This window comes from Salmo salar, chromosome ssa20 (assembly GCF_905237065.1).
Source record: "Salmo salar chromosome ssa20, Ssal_v3.1, whole genome shotgun sequence".
Classification (NCBI taxonomy): Eukaryota; Metazoa; Chordata; class Actinopteri; order Salmoniformes; family Salmonidae; genus Salmo; species Salmo salar.
Genome location: NC_059461.1, coordinates 63,527,400 through 63,555,307, shown reverse-complemented (window position 1 = coordinate 63,555,307; position 27,908 = coordinate 63,527,400). Strand labels below are relative to the sequence as shown.

General features: G+C 43.6%; 1 protein-coding gene across 1 annotated transcript in view; it reads right to left on the bottom strand.

Moving 5' to 3' along the window:
* flot2b (flotillin 2b) overlaps positions 1-21,016 on the bottom strand; it is a 41,575-nt gene extending 20,559 nt beyond the window's left edge. The window contains exons 1-4 of the mRNA XM_014163120.2: positions 20,794-21,016; positions 12,482-12,563; positions 11,348-11,438; positions 9,158-9,281 (exon numbers count right to left, since the gene is read on the bottom strand). Of these exons, the coding sequence (XP_014018595.1) occupies positions 9,158-9,281; positions 11,348-11,438; positions 12,482-12,563; positions 20,794-20,842 (346 nt within the window). The 5' untranslated portion in view covers positions 20,843-21,016. The remainder of the gene's footprint in view (positions 1-9,157; positions 9,282-11,347; positions 11,439-12,481; positions 12,564-20,793) is intronic.
* Between the last annotated feature and the right edge of the window lie 6,892 nt (positions 21,017-27,908).

Here is a 27,908-nt window from a genome sequence, read left to right as displayed (position 1 = left end):
CGTGGCAACTTTGATCCGCATAGATACTAATCATCTAGACCACAGGGATTGGTGGAAGTCATGCAAAACTGTTTTTTCTGCATTCATGTAATGAAGCAGACACATTGAGCACACATTTGGCATGTCAAAGCTTGTTGTACTAATTACATATGCCACCAACAAAGATGGATACAATTTGAGATGAACTTTCCTGACCGGGCCAGTCACGCATTACTGGAATATAAAAGAAAACCAGAAACCCTGAACATGTGAGTAGATATATTATTAATGAGCTAGCAATGCTGTGTGTGCGCTCATCCGGAAAACGAGTGTGCATGGCTTTTGACAATTCAGTATGGGGTGCACGTCCAACTGACTGTCAGCTGGCTATACATCGTGTGTGTGGTGTAACGTTACGGATTGCTTCATGCTAATGCTAACTAGGTTGGTTTTTATGTTTTGGTAGGGGCGTGTCAGTTTTAGCTAGGTGGCTGTCACTGGCTAGAAATAGTGTATATGGTGTACTGATTCAAAGAAACCATCAAATGAAATTTCAGAATATAATTCATTATATGGCTAATAGATTGAAGTTAGTATCAATTGCAGATATCTTATGAGAGCAGGTAGCATTGTTAATCTATGCTCGCTAGCTAGCTTAGCTTGCTAATTAATTTTGATCTCTGATCTACTTAGCTAGCAAGTTCTTACCAGTGTCTGGATGTCAGCGTTTCAGAGCAAGTTCAACCATCATTTCCCCCCGTGAATGCTGTGCCATGGTGTTGTATCCCTAGATTAGCAATGTATGTGTTTGTAGCTGTCAGTCAGTGTCATACAGGTTCGATTGCAACACTATCAGAATAATGATATGATACCAAGGTAAAACACAGTAACTGCAGCCAAGGGCAGGTTGAAACCAAGCTAAAAGGCAGTAAGTTCAGTTATTGCCATTTACCTTGGTTTCACAGTAACTTTTTGCAGTTACTGCTAATACGACACCCATTTTCTCCAAAACACAATAGAGGCAGGACAGTTGTCCACATGATTAAGCATGCATTTAATGTATGAAAAATGACATCAACTCATTTTTGACCAAATGAGCAGTTACTGCCTTTTTGCTTGGGAGGGCAGTATGGTAGACATTGTTATTTTTTTCCACCTTTTCACATCCTTTATTTCACCACATGCACACTCCGTGTTTTTCAAGCCTTCAATAACCATGGAGTTCGCGCCTACCATTTTCTCAATGGCGTCAGACCTGGAGTTGATGAGTAAGGAGAGGGTAGCCACGATGTCAGAGTTTATGTTGGGTTTTTTGGAGGGTGGAGGTTTGAATGGAGTAACCGGTAAAGAGGGGAATTCGTCATCTTCAACAGCATTCGAAAGCATGATATTATCCATAGGGCAAGCGTAGTTATGGCAGTTGTCTATAAGCATGTTTCTCTCTTGTTGATTAGCAATAGAACGGCTAGCTTCTTCCTTTCTTTGTCACGACTTCGCATGGACATGCCGAAATAAATTATCAAATTCTTATTCCAGTCACAGGAAAGTTCTTATATCTTGAACAAATAAAAACAGTAATAGTAATGACTGTAAACTTGTTTTTTTCACAATCTTTCTGAACTTTGGTGTGGAGCTCGGTAAAAAAAAAAAAACGTCTGTTCAAGCCGCCATCTTGGCCTTCCCCCTCCGGGAGATGGTTCTCCCAGATGCAGTGTTAGTTTTCAAGTTGCTAGATACTGCCTGTCTGGATGGTAAGGAGAAACAGCTGGCTTTGACTGCTTCTACTGTGCTGACTTTTGCATCAATGAAGTTGGCACTAAAAATAATTTTGGGTGAAAAGACGTCTGTGACGCCAATAACAGATGGAATGCAAGTGAGTGAAGCAGCATATTACACTGATCAGCAGAGAAAAGGCGCCAAAAAGTAACTTTCAAGACAAACTGACGAGGGCGCCATTGACCGGCACAAATCCCCTGGACAGATGGAAGGAGATCAAAATGTGCTATTTGTCAAAGCACTTACCATTGGGTTAATGACTGTCATAAAAATGAACAAGTTAAACTAACAGAGGAAAAAGTAAACAGAGATAGAGCAGTGTAACATTACGCTGTTTTCAAACCAATCTGCTTCTGATACTGAGATCTTTATAGTTGAATCCTTAGGATCCGCTGTGATTGATACTGCATGTACACGCACAGTGTGTGGTGCAAAATGGCTTGACAGCTATGTCAGTGAACTAAATATAAAAGTACACAATATGATTGACACACCAAGCAAAAGAGTTTCAAATTTGGAGATGGGAGAATTGTCCATTCTACCGAAAGTTAAGATACCAGCAACAATTGGTCAGATTAAGTGTCACATTGAAACAGAGGTGGTCACTACAGATATCCCCTTACTATTAAGCAAAGCTGACCTCAAGAAGGCAGAGGCTGTACTAGACATAAACAATGACAAGGCAGTGATGTTTAAACAACCAGTGACCCTTGAACTTACTACCACAGGACACTATCGTGTAAACATTTTAGACAAAGACATCACACAGAGTCCATGTAAAAATGAGATTCTGAAATGACTGAGAACATGAACACAAAGGAAAAACACCAAGTATTGTTAAACAGTTTGGACATGCTACAGTTGACAGACTTCAGAAATTACTCAGCAGTTTCTGGGAATAATGAGAGCATTTCCATTCTACAGCAGATAGTTAACAGTTGTGAGACATGCCAGAAATACAGCAAAGCTAAGCCCAGACCAGCTGTTGGTTTGCCACTGGCTTCCAAGTACAGTTGTGACCAAAAGTGACACAAATATTAATTTTCACAAAGTCTGCTGCCTCAGTGTCTTTAGATATTTTTGTCAAATGTTACTATGGAATACTGAAGTATAATTACAAGCATTTCATAAGTGTCAAAGGCTTTTATTGACAATTACATGAAGTTGATGCAAAGAGTCAATATTTGCAGTGTTGACCCTTCTTTTTCAAGACCTCTGCAATCCGCCCTGGCATGCTGTCAATTAACTTCTGGGCCACATCCTGACTGATGGCAGCCCATTCTTGCATAATCAATGCTTGGAGTTTGTCAGAATGTGGGTTTTTGTTTGTCCACCCGCCTCTTGAGGATTGACCACAAGTTCTCAATGGGATTAAGGTCTGGGGAGTTTCCTGGCCATGGACCCAAAATATCGATGTTTTGTTCCCCGAGCCACTTAGTTATCACTTTTGCCGCAAGGTGCTCCATCATGCTGGAAAGGGCATTGTTCGTCACCAAACTGTTCCTGAATGGTTGGGAGAAGTTGCTCTCGGAGGATGTGTTGGTGCCATTCTTTATTCATGGCTGTGTTCTTATGCAAAATTGTGAGTGAGCCCACTCCCTTGGCTGAGAAGCAACCCCACACATGAATGGTCTCAGGATGCTTTACTGTTGGCATGACACAGGACTGATGGTAGCGCTCACCATGTCTTCTCCGGACAAGCTTTTTTCCGGACGCCCCAAACAATCAGAAAGGGGATTCAGAGAAAATGACTTTACCCCAGTCCTCAGCAGGCCAATCCCTGTACCTTTTGCAGAATATCAGTCTGTCCATGATGTTTTTCCTGGAGAGAAGTGGCTTCTTTGCTGCTTGACACCAGGCCATCCTCCAAAACTCTTCGCCTCACTGTGCGTGCAGATGCACTCACACCTGCCTGCTGCCATTCCTGAGCAAGCTATGTACTGGTGGTGCCCCGATCCCGCAGCTGAATCAACTTTAGGAGACGGTCCTGGCGCTTGCTGGACTTTCTTGGGCGCCCTGAAGCCTTCTTCACAACAATTGAACCGCTCTCCTTGAAGTTCTTGATGATCCAGGTGCAATCTTACTGGCAGCAATATCCTTGCCTGTGAAGCCCTTTTTGTGAAAAGCAATGATGACGACACGTGTTTCCTTGAAGGTAACCATGGATGACAGAGGAAGAACAATGATTCCAAGCACCACCCTCCTTTTGAAGCTTCCAGTCCGTTATTCAAACTCAATCAGCATGACAGAGTGATCTCCAGCCTTGTCCTCGTCAACACTCACACCTGTGTTAACGAGAGAAAATCCCTGACATAATATCAGCTGGTCCTTTTGTGGCAGGGCTGAAATGCAGTGGATTTTTTTTTGTGTGTGATTCAGTTAAGTTGCATGGCAAAGGAGGACTTTGCAATTAATTGCAATTCATCTGATCACTCTTCATAACGTTCTGGAGTATATGCAAATTGCCATCATACAAACTGAGGCAGAAGACTGAAAATGAATAGTGTCATTCTCAAAACGTTTGGCCATGACTGTACAATGAAACAGTGGCTGTAGATCTACATGAGCTAGGACCAAGTGTGTGGTATCTTCACATAATCAACCACTTCACACGTTTCAGTGCTGGAAGCATTGTGAATACAAAGAAACCCAGTGAAATCATCAAGCACTTCATTCATTCCTGGATAAGTGTGCATGGCCCGCCCCAGAAATTGTACAGTGACAATGGAGGAGAATTCAATAATAATGAAATAAGAGAAATGGCTCAGAAATTCCACATGGAAGTAAAGACAACTGCTGCATACAGTTCATGGAGCAATGGACTTCTGGAGACACAATCAAACACAGAGATTATGCTGAAAGTGAAGCAAGACAATGGATGTGACTGGAAAACAGCCCTAGATTGACCTTTGATGGCAAAAAAAACTCAATGCACAATGTTCATAGTTACAGCCCATACCAACTAGTGTTCGGGCAGAACCCTAATCTTCCCTCTGTACTGGTTGACAAGCCACCAGCACTAGAAGGGACCAGTGTGAGTGCATGGGTGGGACAGCACCTTTCAACACTACATGCAGCAAGAAAAGATTTCACTGAAGCAGTGTTCAGAGAGAATTCGTAGGGCTCAGCATAAACAGCTTCGACCCACCGTTGAGAAGTGCAAGACTGGAAACAAAGAGTTGACAGTCAAGAGTGGAAAGGACCGGGAGTAGTCATTGACCAAGATGGTGTCGTGATATTTGTGAGGCACGGAGGCACCATTGTCAGGGTACATCACTCAAGATTGCGGAAAGTAAATGACCAACAAGATGGAGGGGCTGTTGTTGAGAATCAGTCTCCTACTGAAAATGACAAAAAGGACACATTAACAGACACAAGCCTACCAGATGTTGCATCCAAGGATATGGACACTGAAACAGGAAATGGAGCAGAGACCTTCAACCATGACACATGTAATACTATTGAGCGTTCAAATGACGAAAACATTCAAAGACAGCCACGTGTTAAGACAACATGGTTGTTCCAATCAGAAAACTGGACAAATTGTTAAATACATGGACAGAGAAAGTGGTATTCCACATACAGCAACCGTCATTGGACGAGCAGGAAAAGCCAAAGGAAAACACCAGAATTGGTCCAACTTGCAGAACTCTGAACCAGCTACACTTTCTGGTACAACAGGGTCAGCTGACCTGTCACTTGTAGATAATCTCATTATTGAACCAATGGAAAAATCGAGAAAAACAGAATGACATGCAAAATGATGATGTACTTGAAACAAAGGTCATTTGACTCAGCTAAACTAGATGAGCTCAGTAATTGGAGGAAAAAAATGGAGCGTTTGAGGAAGTCAAAGACATTGGCCAAAAATATGTCTCAACAAGGTGGGTGTGTACCCTTAAAGAATCCTTAACTGGAATAGTGCCAAAAGCACTTTTTGTGGCTAGAGGTTTTGAGGAGCTGGCTGCTAAAGAACTCCCAAAAGATTCACCGACATGCACCTCAGACTCACTCAGATTGCTGCTGACAGTGATCTGCCAGAAAAAAATGGAAACTTCCTTCAATAGACATCAAATCTGCATTTTTGCAGGGAACAGCACTGTCAAGGGACACATCCGATCTCGCCTGAAGCTAAGCGTGAAGCAACACTGGAAATTAAAAAAGTGTGTGTATGGCTTGGCAGATGCATCGCTCTACTGCTACAACAAATTCAAGACAACAATGCTGAGTACAGGTGGAAAAATGTCACAAGTGGATCCAGCAGTCTTCTATTGGCTTGATCAAGACTGCAATGTGACTGGAGTACTTGCCTGTTGTCATGCCGTTGGCCTCTTTGAGTACAGGGAGGACAGTTGACCCCCTCCCCCTTGCACCATCCCCCAACCTACCTCCCCCCACCCAGGCCCTGTGTGAAGGGGTTGTAAAATTCTAGAGGAGAATCTCTTGCCACATGGCCCAGTTGAGACACAGAGGGGTTTCATAGAGAGACACAGGAAATTCTTCCAACTCACAGAATTGGGGAACCGAACGACATTTATGTTCTGGAGAAGGTATGGAAGATTGGTGAAGAATCCAGCTACGAACTGGTCCGCTTGGTACAATTTTGTGATACTCAGAAGAGACAATATAGCCATATTACCATAAAACTGTTTATATAATAGCCTCAGCTATCCAAATGGTTGTATAGAATGTATTAATAAGGATAAAGCTATTTTGTAATACATTGAGATGCTGTGTACTGATGTTAATGTGATAGAATTTATTTATGTTCAAAGATTAAAATCAGTCATCGGCACGCCCCCAGGGACACAGACAGGACCAGGCGTCATGTGACAAGCCTGTTCTATGTTAACTATAAAACCCCACCCTGATTTACTTTCTTCAGACCAGGCCTCCACCCCATTACGAGTTGGCCAATAGGTTTGACCATCCAATTCCTCTACTGAAAGTTAACTATACCACGTGGTTAACTTTTAGACTATCGATACCGACAGAAGAAGAACAAGTCTTTGATATTAATTATTAGTCTGCAGCTAAGTAAATGATATCATTGAACGCGAAGACCAACGAAACATCCATTCTATAACGACATTAATGAATGTCGCTTTGAAAGATCCATTCTAACCGAGAGAGAGAGAGAGCTCTCCAACAGAACGACTCTCCAACAAGGATCCTGACGACACACTGAGCGTAAATATATATTGATTGCAATTGTTCCCGAATGAGTGAGCGTTCATGTGCAAAGGGTTAGCATATCAATTGTTAATATTAATGAACTCTGTGTGCCTCCTCAGCTGACCATTTATGACCCTTTGTTTAACAAGACACCAGCCATGCCTGTTTAGCCCACTAGGGCACATTACCAATTCTTTGTGATGATAATTACTGTTTGTATGCTTTCTGTGAATTACTTAGTTTAGTAAATAAATTATTTTAAGACAATTGATGTATGGATGACTCTTAGTAAAGGCTGGGTTCGTGCAGATAAAACAATTTACGACGTTTGGAATGAGACTGGACGCGAGGTAAAATACACCATTTAAACCAGAAGATAAATCGGCCTATACTATAATATAATATATAATGTTATAATATAGGAAAGTTATATTAGGAAAATTATAACTTTGTAATCTGAATATTTTCCTTGGTGCCCCGATCTCCTAGTTAATTACAATTAAACGATTAATCAGTTTAATCGCGTGATAATAATTACAGGGAGTTAATTGATAAACACGTCTTCAGTTTAATGGTGACCCAAAGACACGACACTGTCATGTTGATGACTTCATCTGGGGTGGCTCAGACCTTTGCTACAACTGTGATTCCACACCTCAAAGCTGTTTTCCAGGTCGGCCACAAAGGAGCAGCTTGCTGACTGTCTGACTAAAAAGGGAGCATCCGGTCTTGTGCTCCTAAAGGCAATCAGTAATATAAAGTGGTAGCTTGAGTAATACAATTAAAAACTTTGTCACACAACCCATTTGTAATGGGTAACTTAAATAATACTTGGGACATTTAATTATGTTGTTGATGTTTTATTTGTCTTTAAAGAAAAGTGGGAGATTCTTAAAACATGAACTTAACAACCCCTATATTTCTGTTATTACGGTGCTATCATTATTAGTGTGCCTGCGCAGGAGTCTCATTGTTGATGAACCTGGCCTGAGTGCAATGGAAACCATGTATTGTGCTAATACGGTTGAGTAAACGTCGTTAAACTGGAACCTTGTCATTGTGTCATTTTGAGTTAACATGTGTGGGACGCTTAAGTGATAATGCCCGAGAAGCCAGTGTTTCATCCTTCCACAAGATATAGTCCCGACAGATATCTAAGGTTGCTACCCAAGCCAGCTGGTCGTTTGTTCTATCGGTTTGGTTGCCAGAGACGTGACCCAGTCAAGTATTTTTGTTCTGTATCTATAGACATTTACATTTACATTTTAGTCATTTAGCAGACGCTCTTATCCAGAGCGACTTACAGTAGTGAATGCATACGGGACACACAGACGCAACCCAGTCGTTCGTTCTAAATGTTCCAATGCCATACTGGCTGGCAACATTCTTACCTTGCTTACTAGCTAGTCAACTATGGCTAACTTAGTCACGTCAAACAGTTCAGCCAGAATAACAGCAAAGTAGCTGTATTTGCGTTTGTCTAAGCTGTTTTCTAGTGACATTTATTTGGATGCATCCATAACAATGAGCTAATGATGTTTGATTTCGCCTGGCATACAAAATGTGCTCTCTCGCCAGGACACTGCTGTTGAAAGAAGCTAGCCAACACCACAGCTAACACAATCACTTCAAACTGAAGCTGGAAAGACAGCAAACTAGATTAACTTTTTTCCCCCGTTTTCTATTGACATTTCTTTGTATACCAGTATATATCAATAAAAATGATGGCAGTTGATTCATGATTTCGACTGGCTGAGAAAAGCTGCCTGCCCATCATTCTCGTCCCGACATTACTATGGAACAGCTGGAGATCGAATTTCAATATTGAAACAATGTTGCAAATGTCAGAGAGAGACAGCAAGGTTTATACAAATCTCCACTGTTGAGAATATATGCTAGTCTAAAAGAAATTGGTAATAATGTCAAGATGCTTCTTATAGTGGATATCAAATGTATAAATTGCCTGGTTGGGCTGATGTGAGATGGAACAGAGTAAATAGGCATTTCAACGTCATACATTTAGCTGGTGGTGACTTGTGGAATAGACACTGGCTAGAATGCAGTTTTAACCAATCAACATCCAGGATCTGACCCACCTGTTGTATAATGAGGTTTAGCCACTGATTTACATCAGCTAACAGAAAACAAAGCTGAAAACAACCAACTGAAATCAACAGATGACCATAATAGACAAAGATAATTTTCACTTTGGAAAGATTCTCCTCACCTAGAATTGAGCGTAAATGTCCCTCCAAGGTTTGCAAAACCACTCCCTTGATTTCCGGGACGGATTTGCCCAAAAACTGCTCGCAAGCAATTGCCAAAAGATCATGATCTGTCATCACTTTGATCTGGAGAAAAGATGAAGGAGAGGGTTAGAAAGAGACTGTGGCCTGGTTGCATGCGCAAATATGAATCACTGTGCTTTAACTTGATCTATGGCTAGAAGTTAGTTTACACAAGGATTTAGTCCTTGGTTTACATTAATGTATTTTGCAACCTCGGAACAGAACCTGTCGTCTGACACAAAAAGAGCTTACAGTACATGGAGTAGCTACTGCAGCAGTTGTAAACTGGTATGCCACAATGAGATATTAAATCAATAACAGTTAAAGTTATAAATAAGTAAGACATACAGTTGAAGTCAGAAGTTTACATACACCTTAGCCAAACACATTTAAACTCGTTTTTATTTACAATTCCTGAAATGTAAACCTAGTAAAAATTCCTTGTCTTGGGTCAGTTAGGATCACCACTATTTTAAGAATGTGAAATGTCAGAATAATAGTAGAGAGAATGATTTATTTCAGCTTTTATTTTTTTCATCACATTCCCAGTGGGTTAGAAGTTTACATATACTCAATTAGTATTTGGTAGCATTGCCTTTAAATTGTTTAAATTGGGTCAAATATTTCAGGTAGCATTCCACAAGCTTACCACAATAAGTTGGGTGAATTTTGGCCCATTCCTCCTGACAGAGCTGGTGTAACTGAGTCAGGTTTGTAGGCCTCCTTGCTCGCACACGCTTTTTCAGTTCTGCCCACAAATTTTCTATAGGATTGAGGTCAGGGCTTTGTGATGGCCATTCCAATATCTTGACTTGTTGTCCTTAAGCCATTTTGTTACAACTTTGGAAGTATGCTTGGGGTCATTGTCCATTTGGAAGACCCATTTGCGACCAAGCTTTAACTTCCTGACTGATGTCTTGAGATGTTGCTTCAATATATCCACATAATTTCCCCCCTCATGACGCCATCTATTTTGTGAAGTGCACCAGTCCCTCCTGCAGCAAAGCACCCCCACAACATGATGCTGCCACCCCCGTGCTTCACGGTTGGGATGGTGTTCTTCGGCTTGCAAGCCTCCGCCTTTTTCCTCTAAACATAACGATGGTCATTAAGGCCAAACAGTTCTATTTTTGTTTCATCAGACCAGAGGACATTTCTCCAAAAAGTACGATCTTTGTCCCCATGTGTAGTTGCAATCCGCAGTCTGGCTTTTTTATGGCGGTTTTGGAGCAGTGGCTTCTTCCTTGCTGAGCAGCCTTTCAGGTTATGTTGATATAGGACACGTGTTACTGTGGATATAGATACTTTTGTACCCGTTTCCTCCAGCATCTTCACAAGGTCCTTTGCTGTTGTTCTGGGATTGATTTGCACTTTTCGCACCAAAGTACGTTCATCTCTAGGAGACAGAACACGTCTCCTTCCTGAGCAGTATGACGGCTGCGTGGTCCCATAGTGTTTATACTTGCATACTATTGTTTGTACAGATGAACGTGGTACCTTCAGGTGTTTAGAAACTGCTCCCAAGGATGAACCAGACCTGTGGAGGTCTACCATTTTTTTTCTGATGTCTTGGCTAATTTCTTTAGATTTTCCCATGATGTCAAGCAACGAGGCAATGAGTTTGAAGGTAGACCTTGAAATACATCCACAGGTACACCTCCAATTGACTCAAATTATGTCAATTAGCCTATCAGAAACTTCTAAAGCCATGACATCATTTTATGGAATTTTCCAAGCTATTTAAAGGCACAGTCAACTTAATGCATGTAAACTTCTGACCCACTGGAATTGTGATACAGTGAATTATAAGTGAAATAATCTGTCTCTAAACAATTGTTGGAAAAATTACTTGTGTCATGCACAAAGTAGACGTCCTAACCGACTTGCCAAAACTATAGTTTGTTAGCAAGACATTTGTGGGGTGGTTGAAAAACGAGTTTCAATGACTCCAACCTAAATGTATGTAAACTTCCGACTTCAACTGTATTTTCCAATTCAATGTTGTCAATTTGATACAATTGACAAAATTATACTTTGTCATTGTTTTCACTGACAATGCATTTTGTGAGACAAATGACAGAGGCATGTCATGGTGTTAACTGGTCTCTTTCCAGCATTTAATTTTTTACCTGTGCCACCCCAGTGACAGTGATGGCGACCCCTTCAGCAGTCTCAACATCCTCACACTTAGGTTGGAGTGTCATAATCTCCAGTGTAATCCTGTATGAGGAAAAAAAGTATTTTAAGTAATGCAGACCTTAAAGGGGCAACCTGCAGTTGAAACAATAACACGTTCTCTTCCCACTGTTTGGGTAAAAAGCTATGCGATGGGGCTGTAGAAATGCAACCACTCAAATTCATAGAGCTATGGATGCAAGGACCCACCGATCCTGAAGTTAACAGGCAAAGGAGAAAAAAAGCTCAGCATCAGTATTATGGGACAATGTTGTCACTGACAAAACATCTGGAGCAGAAGTAATGGGATAATTTGGAGGCTCAGCTGAAATATCTCATTGAATAAATATTACTGGGAAGTCACATGAGGAGTTTCACAATGGCGACATTTCAGCCATGGAATATTTCTATAGTGAAACGTTTATTGTTTCTGGAGATGTATTACCTCTATTGCCACACACTTCCTTGACACACGGCCAAAACGACTAGAGACTAGTTACTGGCTATTGAGCAAACCTGCCAAATATAACCTGAAGAAAACCTAAACAAAACATTGCATGCTTTCATGTAAACCCAGGGGATAATGCCTTACAGTCCGTTAATAAACAGAGGACAGCACCTAACCTACTTTGAAAAAGGTTAAGAATTGTGCCAAGTGACACAGGGGAAAGAAGGCAGAAGAGTGAATGTGTACTGTAGTTTAAGAAGGTGAGGCCAAGTGTCCTTTGCAGTGTTTCCATTTGAAACATCCAGAACTCATTAACACAATGTAGGTCAGTAAGTAAAGTGTGGCACAGCCTCCTGGCTGATTGTCAGGCCGCAGATGGGTGTGATTAGTGAATTATAGGCTATCATTGTGGAAATCTAAGATGTTGGATAACCTGTTGGAGCCATGTTCATAAATAATAGTGGGTTTCTAAACCTCAGGAAGCCCTTTTATCCAATTTAGTATTTGTACGGAAACGTGTAGGATTATTTAGCCATTGAAGAAATAAAACAAGCCTCCCCCAGACCATTAGGAAAACAACCCATAACTGCTGATAGATGAAGACAATTCTATCAGTCTATGCCATCATCAATGGTCTCACCTTTGAATGTCAGTGATGAGCCACCAGGCCCAGGCCCAGCCCCCCACCATGTAGGTCTTCTCATCTGAGCCACAACAGGCACCTGAGAAATGAAACAGACAAGGCGTGAGTCAGTGTCACAAGATTTCCATTGGGGAAAGACTTTATCAATAATGAATGCTGATGAATGATGCTCAGTTGACACCCTTGTCCGAGACCTTCTTAGTTGTTAGCACAACAAGTCCTTTGTCTTGCTGCCCCGCACTAGCTATGTTACTATAGGGCCAAATGTCAAATGTTCAGGCTACTCATAAAACTTCTATAAGGGTAGCCTACATGATTACCTAGCCTTGTGTATAATCTCCCTGCAAGCTCAGAAATCCCTTGGCCTTGGAAGCTAAGTGAGGATCCTATTACAGTGCATATAGCTAAGGATGTAGTAACAAAACCAATCAAAACATGGAAGTGTCGGTATCATTTAGCTTAGAGCTGACCCCAATTAGTCGACTGGTCGGTCGTTAGGCTGTTGGTCGACCGAGATTGTGTGTGTTACTGCTCGACTAAAACACATTTGTGTGCCGATCTCAGTGAACTAATCCATTACGGAGGTCTAGACTAAAAGCCAATTTACGCTTGATCCGAAAATGTGGGCGGAGGCTCCATATCAAGGGTCTGACACAATTACGGATTCTCCAGAGGAATGCAGAGGCCAATTCGAGCTCTGTACAGTATCGCCATGCGCCTCCCAAATTTTGTAACAATGCGGAGGGCTCTGTATAGCTCCGCATTGACATGATTGGTTGACGGTAGGTGGGGGCGGTAGATCTTGTATAAAACACACATTAACTGCTCTGTGAAGTGCAAGAAGTATGAATGCCCTGACTTCTGCTGAGGCCATATCACCGTAAATGCTGCATGGCCAATGCAGACGTCAGATGGACAATGCACCCAGCTGCACAACACACTTCTCTCTCCAGAATGCGCACTCTCCAGCCAACTTGTGCACATTCATTGTTTCATAACTACATTGTGTGAATTGTTTGTGATTTATTTTGAGCATGTTAGCTAATTAGCAACTTTTCAACTACTTAATACTTTTAGCATGTTAGCTAACCCTAACATGAACCCTTTTAGTTAACCCTGACCCTTTAACCTAACTACTAATCTTAACCCTAACCCCTAGCCGAGCTAAAGTTAGCCACCTAGCTAGAATTCGTAACATTGTACGTTTTTCAAATTCATAATATATATTGTATAACAATATATTTTGCTAATTCGTAACATATAATACAATTTGTAATTCGTAACATTATGAATTGGGTGATGGACATCCACAAATTAATACATACCATACCAGTGGCGGTTGGTGCCGCTTAAGATAGTTTTTTTTTTTTTTAAATGTATGAGCATGGACATTTCTATTACAGCATATTGGATGACTCATTCATATTCCATTCACCCAGCTCAATGTAACATTGATAGGTTTAGGCTACTGCATGATTCTAAAATTTCCCCTGTACCCACCATGAGGTTGCTACAACCTAGCCTATGAATAAAAGTTTACAATGTAGGTGCACATGTCGAGAGAATTGAATAATCAAGGTGACAGTGACACATTCAATACCTCCTTGCACATTCTTGCCTGCATCTAGCTGATGTAGGGTGTAATCACTAGTCCAACATTGGCACATGAGTTCATTGGACAAATTCAGGTATGTTTATCCCCGTTCCTTCTGCTTTCGTTTAAGAAGCTTTTTTCAGCAGATTTGGAATGAATACACCCCTGATCACACGCAAACACAGTTCACTTTCATAGCAGCCATATAAAAAGAGCATGATCACTTTGCTCCTTGTGTGTGTGTGTGTATGTATATATATATATATATATATATATATATATATATATATATATATATATTTTAGAGGTCGACAGATTATGATTTTAACGCCGATACCGATTGGAGGACCAAAAAAAGCCGATACCAATTAAATCGGACGATTTATTTATTTGTAATAATGACAATTACAACAGTACTGAATGAACACTTATTTTAACTTACTATATATAATACATCAATAAAATCAATTTAGACCTCAAATAAATAATGAAACATGTTCAATTTGGTTTAAATAATGCAAAAACAAAGTGTTGGAGAAGAAAGTAAAAGTGCAATATGTGCCATGTAAAAAAGCTAACGTTTAAGTTCCTTGATCAGAACATGAGAACATATGAAAGCTGGTGGTTCCTTTTAACATGAGTCTTCAATATTCCCAGGTAAGAAGTTTTAGGTTGTAGTTATTATAGGAATTATAGGACTCCCTCTCTCTCTATACGATTTGTATTTCATATACCTTTGACTATTGGATGTTCTTATAGGCACTTTAGTATTGCCAGTGTAACAGTATAGCTTCCGTCCCTCTCCTCGCTCCTACCTGGGCTCGAACCAGGAACACATCGACAACAGCCACCCTCGAAGCAGCGTTACCCATGCAGAGCAAGGGGAAAAACGACTCCAAGTCTCAGAGCGAGTGACGTTTGAAAAACTCTATTAGCGCGCACCCGGCTAACTAGCTATCCATTTCACATCGGTTACACCAGCCTAATCTTGGGAGTTGACAGGCTTGAAGTCATAAACAGCGCAATGCATTGCGAAGGGCTGCTGGCAAACGCACAAAAGTGCTGTTTGAATGAACGCTTACGAGCCTGCTGCTGCCTACCAACGCTCAGTCAGACTGCTCTATCAAATCATAGACTTAATTATAACATAATAACACACAGAAATACGAGCCTTAGGTCATTAATATGGTAGAATCCGGAAACTATCATCTCGAAAACAAAACGTTTTTCCTGTCAGTGAAATACGGAACCGTTCCGTATTTTATCTAACGGGTTGCATCCCTAAATCGAAATATTCCTGTTACATTGCACAACCTTCAATGTTATGTCATAATTACGTAAAATTCTGGCAAATTAGTTCGCAACGAGCCAGGCGGCCCAAACTGTTGCATATACCCCGACTCTGCGTGCAATGAACGCAAAATGACACAATTTCACCTGGTTAATATTGCCTGCTAACCTGGATTTATTTTAGCTAAATATGCAGGTTTAAAAATATATACTTCTGTGTATTGATTTTAAGAAAGGCATTGATGTTTATGGTTAGGTACAGTTGTGCAACGATTGTGCTTTTTTTGCACATTTTTTTGTTAAATCATCCCCCGTTTGGCGAAGTTGGCTGTCTTTGTTAGGAAGAAATAGTATTCACACAGTTTGCAACGAGCCAGGCGGCCCAAACTGCTGCATATACCCTGACTCTGTTGCAGAGGTGACACATTTTCCCTAGTTAAAAGAAATTCATGTTAGCAGGCAATATTAACTAAATATGCAGGTTTAAAAAGATATACTTGTGTATTGATTTTAAGAAAGGCATTGATGTTTATGGTTGGAGCAACGTGTACCTAAGCGATTATATGCAACGCAGGACAGGCTAGACAAACTAGTAATATCATCAACCATGTGTAGTTAACTAGTGATTATGATTGATTGTTTTTTTATAAGATAAGTTTAATGCTAGCTAGCAACTTACCGTGGCTTCTTACTGCATTCGCGTAACAGGCAGGCTCCTCGTGGAGTGCAATGTAAAGCAGGTGGTTAGAGCGTTGGACTAGTTAACCGTAAGGTTGCAAGATTGAATCCCCGAGCTGACAAGGTAAAAATCTGTCGTTCTGCCCCTGAACAAGGCAGTTAACCCACCGTTCCTAGGCCGTCATTGAAAATAAGAATGTTCTTAACTGACTTGCCTAGTTAAATAAAGGTCTAAAAAAATATATTTAAATTAACTTTTCTTTTTTTTTTTGAAATACATTGGCCAAATCGGCATCCAAAAATACCAATTTCCGATTGTTATTAAAACTTGAAATCGGCCCTAATTAAAAATCGGCCATTGCGATTAAATCGGACAACCTCAAATATATATATTTCTATCTGATTCCATCTCGCAACCATATACACGCTCTCCTCCTCTCACCTTTTCCCTTCGCTTGTGGACTTCAGTCCACCACAGATAAGCTGTCTGTGACCAGGTGAAAAAACCTTTCCAAGCCAAACTATATCATAACTGCTAATCACAACGCAGAGCCTATATCGTTGTCACCTCACAGTCAACATAGCTACTGGAACTAATGGGTTAGTAAACCCGCTATAACCATGCAGTAGTGTACAGTCAGAACGCAGTTTAACAGTCACACCGGCAGACCCCGGTGGCAATAAATTAATTAAACCAAAAGCTTGACTTGTTAGAGTTCCAGTTTTGGATAGCCATAGCCAGCTAGCTAACATAACATTCCTCTCTGTTTGAGCCAGGTGTTTGAATAGGCTAAATTAGCTGTTGGCATTCAGCTAGCTAAATGAACATTTAAAAAATACAACCAAATATAGCTAGCTCTCTCTTGCATCTCCTTAAATTTTGGAAGAAATACATTTGTTCAAAACTGTTTAACAATTGTCTTTGAGTCAACTACTCACCACCTTTTATGCTGTGCTAGCTAGCTTTAGTTTATGCTTTCAGTACTAGATTAATTCTCTGATCCTTTGATTAGGTGGACAACATGTCAATTCATGCTGCAAGAGCTCTGATAGGTTGGAGGACGTCCTCATGAAGTTGTCATAATTACTGTGTAAGTCTATGGAAGGGGGTGAGAACCAAGAGCCTCCTGGATTTTGTATTGAAGTCAATGTGCCCAGAGGAGGACAGAAGCTAGCTGTCCTCCAGCTACAGCTTCGTGTGACCCTAAAGAGTGCTGTTGAGGCAACTTTAGACCTTCATTGCAAAACAGTGTGTTTTAAACAATTATGGTGAAGTTAAGACTATAGTTTTATCTAAAAAAATGACAACTTTTTAAATGTTTCAATATTTTGTTTTTATTAAATTCACTGAGGATGGTCCTCCCCTTCCTCCAATGAGGAGCCTCCACTTTACCATACGAAACATATCATACTAAATGGTATCTCATATTTACGTACAGAACAATATGAAATGCTCTGACACCAGGTTGGTTAACCAGCTGGTAACAACCTAGCCCAAGGTGTACTCTTAACCCGTTATGGCTAGGGGGCAGTATTTTCACGGCTGGATAAAAAACGTACCCGATTTAATCTGATTATTACTCCTGCCCAGAAACTAGAATATGCATATAATTATTAGCTTTGGATAGAAAACACTCAAGTTTCTAAAACTGTTTGAATGGTGTCTGTGAGTATAACAGAACTCATTTGGCAGGGCAAAACCTGAGAAGATTCTGTACAGGAAGTACCCTGTCTGACCATTTCTTGGCCTTCTTTGTCATCTCTATCCATTACAAAGGATCTCTGCTGTTACGTGACACTTCCTACAGCTTCCATGGGCGCTCAGAGCCCGGGAAAAAGCTGAATGACGTAATTCAAAGCCCTGGCTGAAACACACGAGTGCTTTTGCTAAGTACCATAGAGGAGTTCTGTATCTATAATTCTTAAAATAATTGTTATGCTTTTTGTGAACGTTTATCGTGAGTAATTTAGTAAATTGTTAGTAAATTCCCCGGAAGTTTGCGGGGGGTATGCTAGTTCTGAACGTCACATGCTAATGTAAAAAGCTGTTTTTTGATATAAATATGAACTTGATTGAACAAAACATGCATGTATTGTATAACATAATGTCCTAGGTGTGTCATCTGATGAAGATCATCAAAGGTTAGTGCTGCATTTAGCTGTCTTCTGGGTTTTTGTGACATTATATGCTAGCTTGAAAAATGGGTGTCTGATTATTTCTGGCTGGGTACTCTGCTGACAATCTAATGTTTTGCTTTCGCTGTAAAGCCTTTTTGAAATCGGACAGTGTGATTAGATTAACGAGAGTCTTGTCTTTAAAATGCTGTAAAATAGTCATATGTTTGAAAAATTGAAGTTTTCGGATTTTAGAGGAATTTGTATTTCGCGCCACGCCCATCATTGGATATTGGAGCAGGTGTTCCGCTAGCGGGACGTCTAGATGTAAGAGGTTAAGGAGCCTAACTTTACTGTTACTTCTTAAGGTCCAAGGACCTTATAAACTCTGCAAAAAAAGAAACGTCCCCTTTTCAGCACCCTGTCTTTCAAAGATAATTCGTAAAAATCCAAATAACTTGACAGATCTTCATTGTAAAGGGTTCAAACACTGTTTTCCATGCTTGTTCAATGAACCATAAACAATTAATGAACATGCACCTGTGGATCGGCCGTTAGACACTAACAGCTTACAGACGGTAGGCAATTAAGGTCCCAGTTATGAAAACTTAGAACACTAAAGAGGCCTTTCTACTTACTCTGAAAAACACCAAAAGAAAGATGCCCAGGGTCCCTGCTTATCTGCGTGAACGTGCCTTAGGCATGCTGCAAGGAGGTATGAGGACTGTAGACGTGGCCAGGGCAATAAATTGCAATGTCCGTACTGTGAGACGACTAAGACAGCGCTACAGGGAGACAGGACAGACAGCTGATCATCCTCGCAGTGGCAGACCACGTGTAACAACACCTGCACAGGATCGGTACATCCAAACATCACACCTGCGGGACAGGTACAGGATGGCAACAACAACTGCCCAAGTTACACCAGGAAGGCACAATCCCACCATCAGTGCTCAGACTGTCCGCAATAGGCTGAGAGAGGCTGGACTGAGGGCTTGTAGGCCTGTTGTAAGGCAGATCCTCACTAGACATCACCGGCAACAATATCGCCTGTGGGCATAAACCCACCGTCGCTGGACCAGACAGGACTGGCAAAAAGTGTTCCTCACTGACGAGTTGCGGTTTTGTCTCACCAGGGGTGATGGTTGGATTCGCATTTATCGTCGAAGGAATGATCGTTACACCGAGGCCTGTACTCTGGAGTAGGGTCAATTTGGAGGTGGAGGGTCCGTCATGGTCTAGGGAGGTGTGTCACAGCATCATCGGACTAAGCTTGTCATTGCAGGCAATCTCAACGCTGTGCGTTACAGGGAAGACATCCTCCTCCCTCATGTGGTACCTTTCCTGCAGGATCATCCTGACATGACCCTCCAGCATGACAATGCCACCAGCCATACTGCTCATTCTGTGCGTGATTTCCTGCAAGACAAGGAATGTCAGTGTTCTGCCATGGCCAGCAAAGAGCCCGGATCTCAATCCCATTGAGCATGTCTGGGACCTGTTGGATCAGAGGGTGAGGGCTAGGGCCATTTCCCCCCAGAAATGTCCGGGAACTTGCAGGTGCCTTGGTGGAAGAGTGGGGTAACATCTCACAGCAAGAACTGGCAAATCTGGTGCAGTCCATGAGGAGGAGATGCACTGCAGTACTTAATGCAGCTGGTGGCCACACCAGATACTGACTTACTTTCGAGTTTGACCCCCCCCTTTGTTCAGGGACACATTATTCCATGTCTGTTAGTCACATGTCTGTGGAACTTGTTCAGTTTATGTTTCAGTTGTTGAATCTTATTTTCATACAAATATCTACACATTTTAAGTTTGCTGGAAAATAAAAGCAGTTGATAGTGAGACTTTTCTTTTTTGCGGAGTATGTTATTTTCAGAGGTAGACTGGCCCTGGCAGCCAAACACTCCATCTATTGATTCTCAATTGTGATACGGTTCTAAAAACATACACACTTAATTAACGTATACCGTTTTAACTGGCTTCATTACAGTTGCAGACGACAGACAGACAGTATGTTGCAGCCGGCAACACGTTTATGGCGGCCTTCTTCGGTTACACACAGGTTTTCGGAGCATGCTATATAGCTAATTAGTACAGGTGGTCCCTCTGTCTTCCGTAAACAGTAAACACGGAAATATAGCTGTGTGGGAACACTAACCCTATAAAAGGTGTGTATCAATGTAAGTGTTTTTTTTTTTTTTTTAGAATGGTTTCTCTGATATGAAAGATAAGGTCCTTATGCTTCACAAATCATACTGCAAGCAATGTGTGTTAATGTTCAGACTGAGCGGTACTCCAAACAAAACTACACAGACAATAAAACTTGCCCCTACAGATAAAACTCCCCCACAGAAGACGCCTTCGTCCAATGACTCTTAATGTGTAATGTAATATAACCTAGAGACATTATCAAGGGCTAGTAACAACTAGCTAACGTTAGAGAAGCGACATGATTTATGTTTATCCATCGAGCAAAAGCAACGCAATTACCGTTTCATTAACTAACTAACGTTAGCTATACATGAACTGAAAACACTTGGTAAACGAACAGGTTAACAAAATAACCATACATTAATAAACAATTAAGCATTTTGTTGGCTAGCTAGCATGCAGGGAGGACACCTACCAGAAACAACCACGGCTTCATTTGGTCCAACTGTAAGGCAGCTACCCATGTTCTTCCGGTGATATATCCTCACAAATATGCGTGAAACCCTTCTGTATTGTAATATACTTTGGTTGTGTGGTTAAATCGATAAAAAAAAAGTTAATATTCACAGCTTCTCTGCCACCTTCCTATTCAATCTCCTGCAAGCCCTCGCCCCAAATCAAGACGGTGACGTAGACTAGCTAGTAGCTAACGTTTGCCCTGCCCACTTCAGGGGGCTCCCTCCCTTCCCATGCAGTGTGTACTCGTAGCCGCTAGGTAGTAGCATTTTCTAAACTGTACTGTCTTTGGTAATAACCAATGGTAGTAGCGAGCATCTACTGTCTACTATCTGACTAACGTTTCTCCCTGCCTGTCTGTATCAACGATGCACACATATGGAGCCAGATACTTGCCAAAAGGTTGAACATACATATCGTTAGGATTGTAACAAAATCCATACGTAAATTATTAGAATCGTAAGAAAAGCCATGCGTGAAACGAAGGTTACATATGTAACCACGGTTATATGAGCTATATGGATCAGTCGAATATATTGGTATCACTCTGCGCCGGAGGGATACATCTGAGGTGAGGATTTACAGATTTACTCCCGTGTACACCTGTGTCATGGATGGGGTCCGCCCCTATATATAGACCCAATGGCCGATACACACGTTCTCTACATAATTTTTGAGGCGCCTCTAGCACCGTAGAGGATTGGAGTGATCCATATAGCTCACATAACCGTGGTTACATGTGTAACCGTTATGTTTCACTATATAGGATCACTCCAATATATTGGTATACCCGTACCAGATTTAGTCGGTGCTAGAGGGACCTAGCCAGCCAGCGGCAAAGTCCCAGCACGGGATCGAGACACAGGGGCCATCAACGTGGAAGGGGGGGTCTCGGCACAGTCCCCAGAAGGGGAGGCAACGCCCAGGACCGCTGAACCAACCGCAGAGGGTGGTTTACACATTTACCCGATAGGGAGGTTCCACATTTACCCAGCTGGACACAGCACAAATATCAGTGAGGGGCACTCCTCTCAGTAGAGCCCAGGAAGCAGCCACACCTCGTGTTGAATGTGCCACCACAGATCCCAGCACTGGCCTGCCAGCCAAGCGGTATGCTGTCATAATCGTGTCCCCGATCCAGTGAGAGAGCCTCTGCTTTGATGGCCCAGCCCCCTGGACTCTCTCACCATAGCAGACAAAGAGCTGGTCTGTTGTTCTCACTTACCGTGTCCGCTCCTCATAGGCAGCCAGTGGCCCTCCCTCCAGCATGCCGGAGGGAGGGCCAGACTCCCCCGCCACTGCTGGGGGGTCGTAAGCAGACAGGATTAAAGAGATGTTCACATGCCTGTCTGACAGACCTTCGGGAGGAATGAACGGTTGGGGCGAAGAGATATACTCCTCCCACCGGGGTCCATCCGGTAGCACTCAGAACTTACCAAAAGAGCATGGAGCTCACCCACCCTCTTCATGGAAGTAAATTCTACCAAAAAAGCCACCTTCATAGAGAGGTGTTTCAGGGAGGCAGACTCCAACGGTTCGAAAGGCGGCTTTGCCAAAGCTGCCAAGACCACATCCAGATCCCAGCTTGCCATTTAGCGGGTCCTAGCTGGACGTAGGCGACAAACCCCCTTCATAAACCTGGAGACCAAGGGATGACGCCCCACTGGCCTGTCCATCCACCCCACATGGCAGGCCGATATAGTGGCCAAATACCTTCTCGGTGTAGATTCTGACAAGTCCTCATCCAAGCGAGACTGCAGGTATTGAAGGACATACTGCACCCCACATGACTCGGGCACAACCTCAATACTGGCACCCCAATGGTGGAACAAGCTCCCTCACGACGCCAGGACAGCGGAGTCAATCACCACCTTCCGGAGACACCTGAAACCCCACCTCTTTAAGGAATACCTAGGATAGGATAAAGTAATCCTTCTAACCCCCCCCCTTAAAAGATTTAGATGCACTATTGTAACGTGGTTGTTCCACTGGATATCATAAGGTGAATGCACCAATTGTAAGTCGCTCTGGATAAGAGCGTCTGCTAAATGACTTAAATGTAAATGTAAATGTAATACCAGTGCACCAAGAGCAGAACAACCGCCAGTGTAACTGTAGGCCCTTGCGTTCTGCATGGTGTTCATTATGCCCTCCTGTAGTCCTAACATGGACCATTGGTGCCGTTCAGCGGCCAAGCCCACAGACTGAGGAGGTGCGGTCTCGGATGCCACAGAGTTCCCCCGGTCTGAGACAGCAGGTCGGGTCTCAGGGGCAGTTGCCAAGGTGTCCCAGACAACAGGGACAGGAGAAGGCTGAACCAGGGTCATCTGGGCCAGTATGGGGCTACCAGCATCCTGGTCCTGTCCTGCACAGCCTGGATCAGGGGAAAAGGGGGGAATGCGTAAAGCTCCAGCCCTGGCCAATCGTGAGCCAGAGCATCCAAGCCCAGATGTCCAGTGTGCATTGCAAACAGGTCCCCCTGCACCCTCCCGAACTTGTCCCACAGGTGCTGCACCCCCTGGGGATGTAGGCTCCAGTCCCAAGGTGGTGGTCCCTCCCTCAAGAGCATATTCGCTGCCACATTCAGGATGCCAGGTACGTGCACTGCGCGTAGAGACGCTAGACGTCCCTGAGCCCAGAGAAGAAGCTCCTGTACCATAAGATGGAGGTGGTGGGACCTCAGTCCACCCTGATGGTTGATGTAAGCCACCACCATTCTCACCTGGACATATCTTCCCTTCAGATGTGGAAGGAAAGACCGTAGGGATAGCAGTACAGCTCGGAGCTCTAATGTATTGATGTGCTGCCACTCCAAGGAGGTAGCAAACAGCCTCTGGCCAACCTGCCCTTGTTCACATCCCCTCAGCCGATCTGGAAGGCGTCTGTGCTGACCAGCTCCCGGCGGCACATCCTCAGCATCTCCATCCCCTGAGAGAAAGGAGCGACAGCATCACCTCAACAATGCCCTGAGGCACTGTGCGGTCACCCGCAGCTGGCGGTGACGGTGGCGCTTTGGGTGCAGCCGGTGGGAGTTGAACCACTGTTGAAAAGGCCGGAGATGGAGCAGGCCCAGGGGAATCAGCAACGAGGCCGTGGTCAGCAAGCCCAACATGCATTGTCAGGGCAGATACCACCCACCCCTGCTGAAGGTGGTCGCGGTAAGATAAGATCGCCTGAACCCTTCTGGTGGGTAGGCATGCTCTCATGAGGACTGAGTCCAGTTCCATGCCAATGAAGGCCACCCTCTGGGTGGGCGTCAGACAACTCTTCTTGTTGTTTACAATAATGCTCAGCCTGCCAATGTGGGTCAGGAGCATGTTTCTGTCTAACAGGACTTGGGTCCTGGTCGGGGCACAAATCAGCCAATCGTCCAGGTAATTGAGGGTCAACAATCCTCGGGATGTGAGAGGTGCCAGGACATTGTCCATGCACTTTGTGAAAGTGCGGGGTGCCAAGGGGAGACCGAAGGGAAGAACCATGAATTCGTAAGCCGTTCCTTCAAAAGTGAATTGGAGGTACTGCCAATGACCTGGGTGAACAGGAACATGGAAGTACGCATCCCTCAGGTCCAGCGTCACAAACCACTGGTCCCTGGACACGGCCTGCAAAACGTGGGCTGGGGACAGTATGTGGAACCTCAGTACCTTCAAGTACTCATTGAGGTTGCGGAGGTCCAGAACCATCGAAACCCTCTGTCTCTTTTTGGAACCACAAAATAAGTAGAACCCACCTAGCCATTCTGATGTCTCGATCCTGCGGATGACAACATTGTCCAGGAGTTAGGAGATTTCCAGCCGCAGGGTTTTCTTCTTCGGGGGGTCAGCCACTGTGGAATTGGAGTCGGTAGCCCTTTCAAGCATTATGGACAACACCCAGGGGAACTCCACACCCTCCTCCCACTTTGCCCTTTGAGACCGGGAGAAGCGGCCGAGGCCGGGGAAGGGTGTGTCAGGGGTCCTGCCAGGGCCCTGACACTCTCCTCTGGAGCCCTGAGTACCTGGGTCTCCCAGACACGTCCCTATGGCAGTGACGGTTGACAGGTTGTTTTTCCATCGCACACTGTGCCCCTCCCTGCTGTCGTCCCTCAGCACGAGGCGATGGGGCAGGAGAGGGATCCCACTGTCATTTGGGTGCAGGTGGGTGGCGACGGTCCGTCTGCCTTGGACCCGGGGCCTGAGGAGGCGGTATGAACCGTCTCGTGGTCTCCTAGTCCCTACGAACCTTATCGGTCCACTCCAGAATGTCATCAACCCCTGGGCCAAATGTCAGACCTGGGGTGATGGGGAGAGTGGCAAATGTGCTCTGGAGAGCAGCTGGCAGATGGGATTGGGAGGACCAAGGAAGCTATCATGGTGTCCATGGTCGGGTACTCCCGGAGGCCGAGTGACTCTGCACATGCAACATAACTCCATGGTCCAATCTCTGCTTTTGAATCGGAAGTGCCCCCTGGCAGAGGCCCAGCTCTCCTGCAAGACCTCGCAGAACTCAGCAGAGATGGGGACAGATGGAGAGTCATCACTGTCCACCAATTTGATGTCCAGTGCAGTGGCTACCCGAGTGAGTAGGCTCCTCATAACCTCTCGAGCCGCTGGGGGCGATGAAGCCCCGCTGCCGGCTTCTGATGGCGTGTCAGTCTGGTAGCCCTGCTCACGGTGATGAACAGTGCCAGCATCGTCCCCCAGGAACTGCCAATCACTGGCCAACAGGGAACAGCTGTCGTCGCCATCGAAGCTATCAACCTCCTGACGCAGGGCATGCACCCTCCGTTCAAGGTGGTCCCAGCTGTCCGACTCTTGTCCCCATCCAGGACTAGCAGCAGATGGGCTCTGCCTGCGGTGGCTCCGGCCAAGCTTCCTGGGAGGGGTACTGGGCCCAGTAGAGGGACTAACAGCTCGCTGGCGCACCACTCCTGAGAGAGGGAGCTCGTCCCCAGCCTGAGCCAAAGCCTGGCCGACCCACTCGCGCATGGCCTCCAATCGCAACAGGCGCAGGCGTTCTGAGAACACCACACAGAACAGACATCTGGTAGGGCGCTCTACCACCCTCTCCGCGTGGCTCAATCCCAGGCAGTGCATACACAAGGGGCAGTGCATACATCACAGGGGGGATGCCACCATCACCTCTCACAAAGTGAAGCCATAAGCTCACCCAAGCCAACAAGGCCATGGAGCAGGGGTCCGACGCCCTGCGAGAGCTTAGTCGTGACCTGCTTGGAGGAACAGGAACCCGGTGAGGGATAAATTACCCAGTACCTCTGCAAAAAACATGGAAGACCCGTGTGGGAAAAGCAGGCAGACAAAAAAAACAGCAACCAGGTAATGGATTTGATTTATCTGTTTTTTGTTTACGCCAACTGCAATATTACCTAGCCGGTTTAATATCCAAGCAGTTAAAACAGCACCATATGATGGAGTAATTCAGTTAAGGAACTCCAAAGTTAATGTCTCAACGTAGTGGAAAGCCCACCACGATATTCTTACACTCTGCAGGGGAAAGAACAAGAAAAAATACCTGCAGGGTAATTAGCAGAGAACCCGCACCTAAGGTGCGGTTAAAGCAATTCACAACACACACATAGAACAAGCCAGTTGGCAAGTTGTGTAAGGTCGTAGTGTAACATTAACGAAACACAAGTACGACAAACCACGGGTGGAAGATACAGATCAACCCTGTGCAGCGAGTGGAGCACTCAAGAGGAGGGGCCAGCTGCTACAGGCTACAAACAGTCAGTGAGTATACTTCCACACATGATATTACACTTACCAGTGACTTACAAAGTGAACTTTCATAAGTTTGTACCTCAAACCATACAGACTTCCGCGAGAAAATAAAGACAACTTGTGTCGCGGCCATGGGGTCTAAATATAGGGGCGGACCCCAGCCATGACACAGGTGTACACGTGAGTAAATCTGTAAATCCTCACCTCGGATGTATCCTTCTGCCATGGAGTGATACCAATATATTGGAGTGATCCAATATAGTGAAACATAAAATGAAACGTAAATGTTAAAATACATCTGTAAACCCTATGTTACGACTATGAATGAACATTTACACGTTAAATTCTTACTTTACGTCTCCCTTTACTCGATTACAATATTTTTTATCTGTGCAAACTTTTGTCAATAATGTGGTATCTGCAAAATATATGAACCGAATGTAACTAGTCGAAGTTAGCTAGTCAATCAAGCAACTCTAGCCAAGATGTTAGAGCTGCTTTGCAGCTTCCGGTTTCAATTCCAAAATAAAAGTCTCGAGCTTGTTTTAGAACTGCATTCAACAACAACGTTATATCAGTAGATAATGTACTGTAGTATATTTAACTTTTTTTTTTTTTTACCTTTACTAAACTAGGCAAGTCAGTTAAGAACAAATTCTTATTTACAACAACGGCCTACACCGGCCAAACCTGGGCCAATTGTGCGCCGCCCTATGGGACACCCAATCCCGGCCGGTTGTGATACAGCCTGGATTTGAACCAGGGTGTTTTTAGTGATGCCTCTAGCACTGAGTTGCAATGCCTTAGACCGCTGTGCAACTTGGGAGCCCTGAAGGCTTGAGCCTTCAGCAAATGACTTGTGTGAGAAGGATAAAGACACAGAAGAGCCTTGTCTAGAATAACCGCCTGAGCTGCCAAATAGAAAGTAAATATGATTTAGGCTATGCCTATTCCACTATCTAAATATGCCATTCTGTTGTGTGTTATTTAATGGCCATATAATTGCATAATTAATTTTTATAGACGCGTGGGTCTATTGTGGTGATCATGTAAACCAATGAATCACACTTTTTCCAGTATTTGGGAAGACGGGCTGTAGGCCTTATATTAGGCATTTTGATGGTTGTATTAATGCATTCCGCTCTGTATGTAGACTTGTTATAGCCATTTGCGTTGCACAACCCCATCACGCAGAGGCTATATCCATATAAATGAATGAGACAAAACAAAATATTGATTAAGTCTTGGCAATAACCTGGCCTGAGCGAAATAGCCAAGGGGTCCCAAATGGTCAAGACTACAGTATCTATAGCCTATTCTTATTACCAGATCTGTTTTCCCTCTCAGCCAGTGC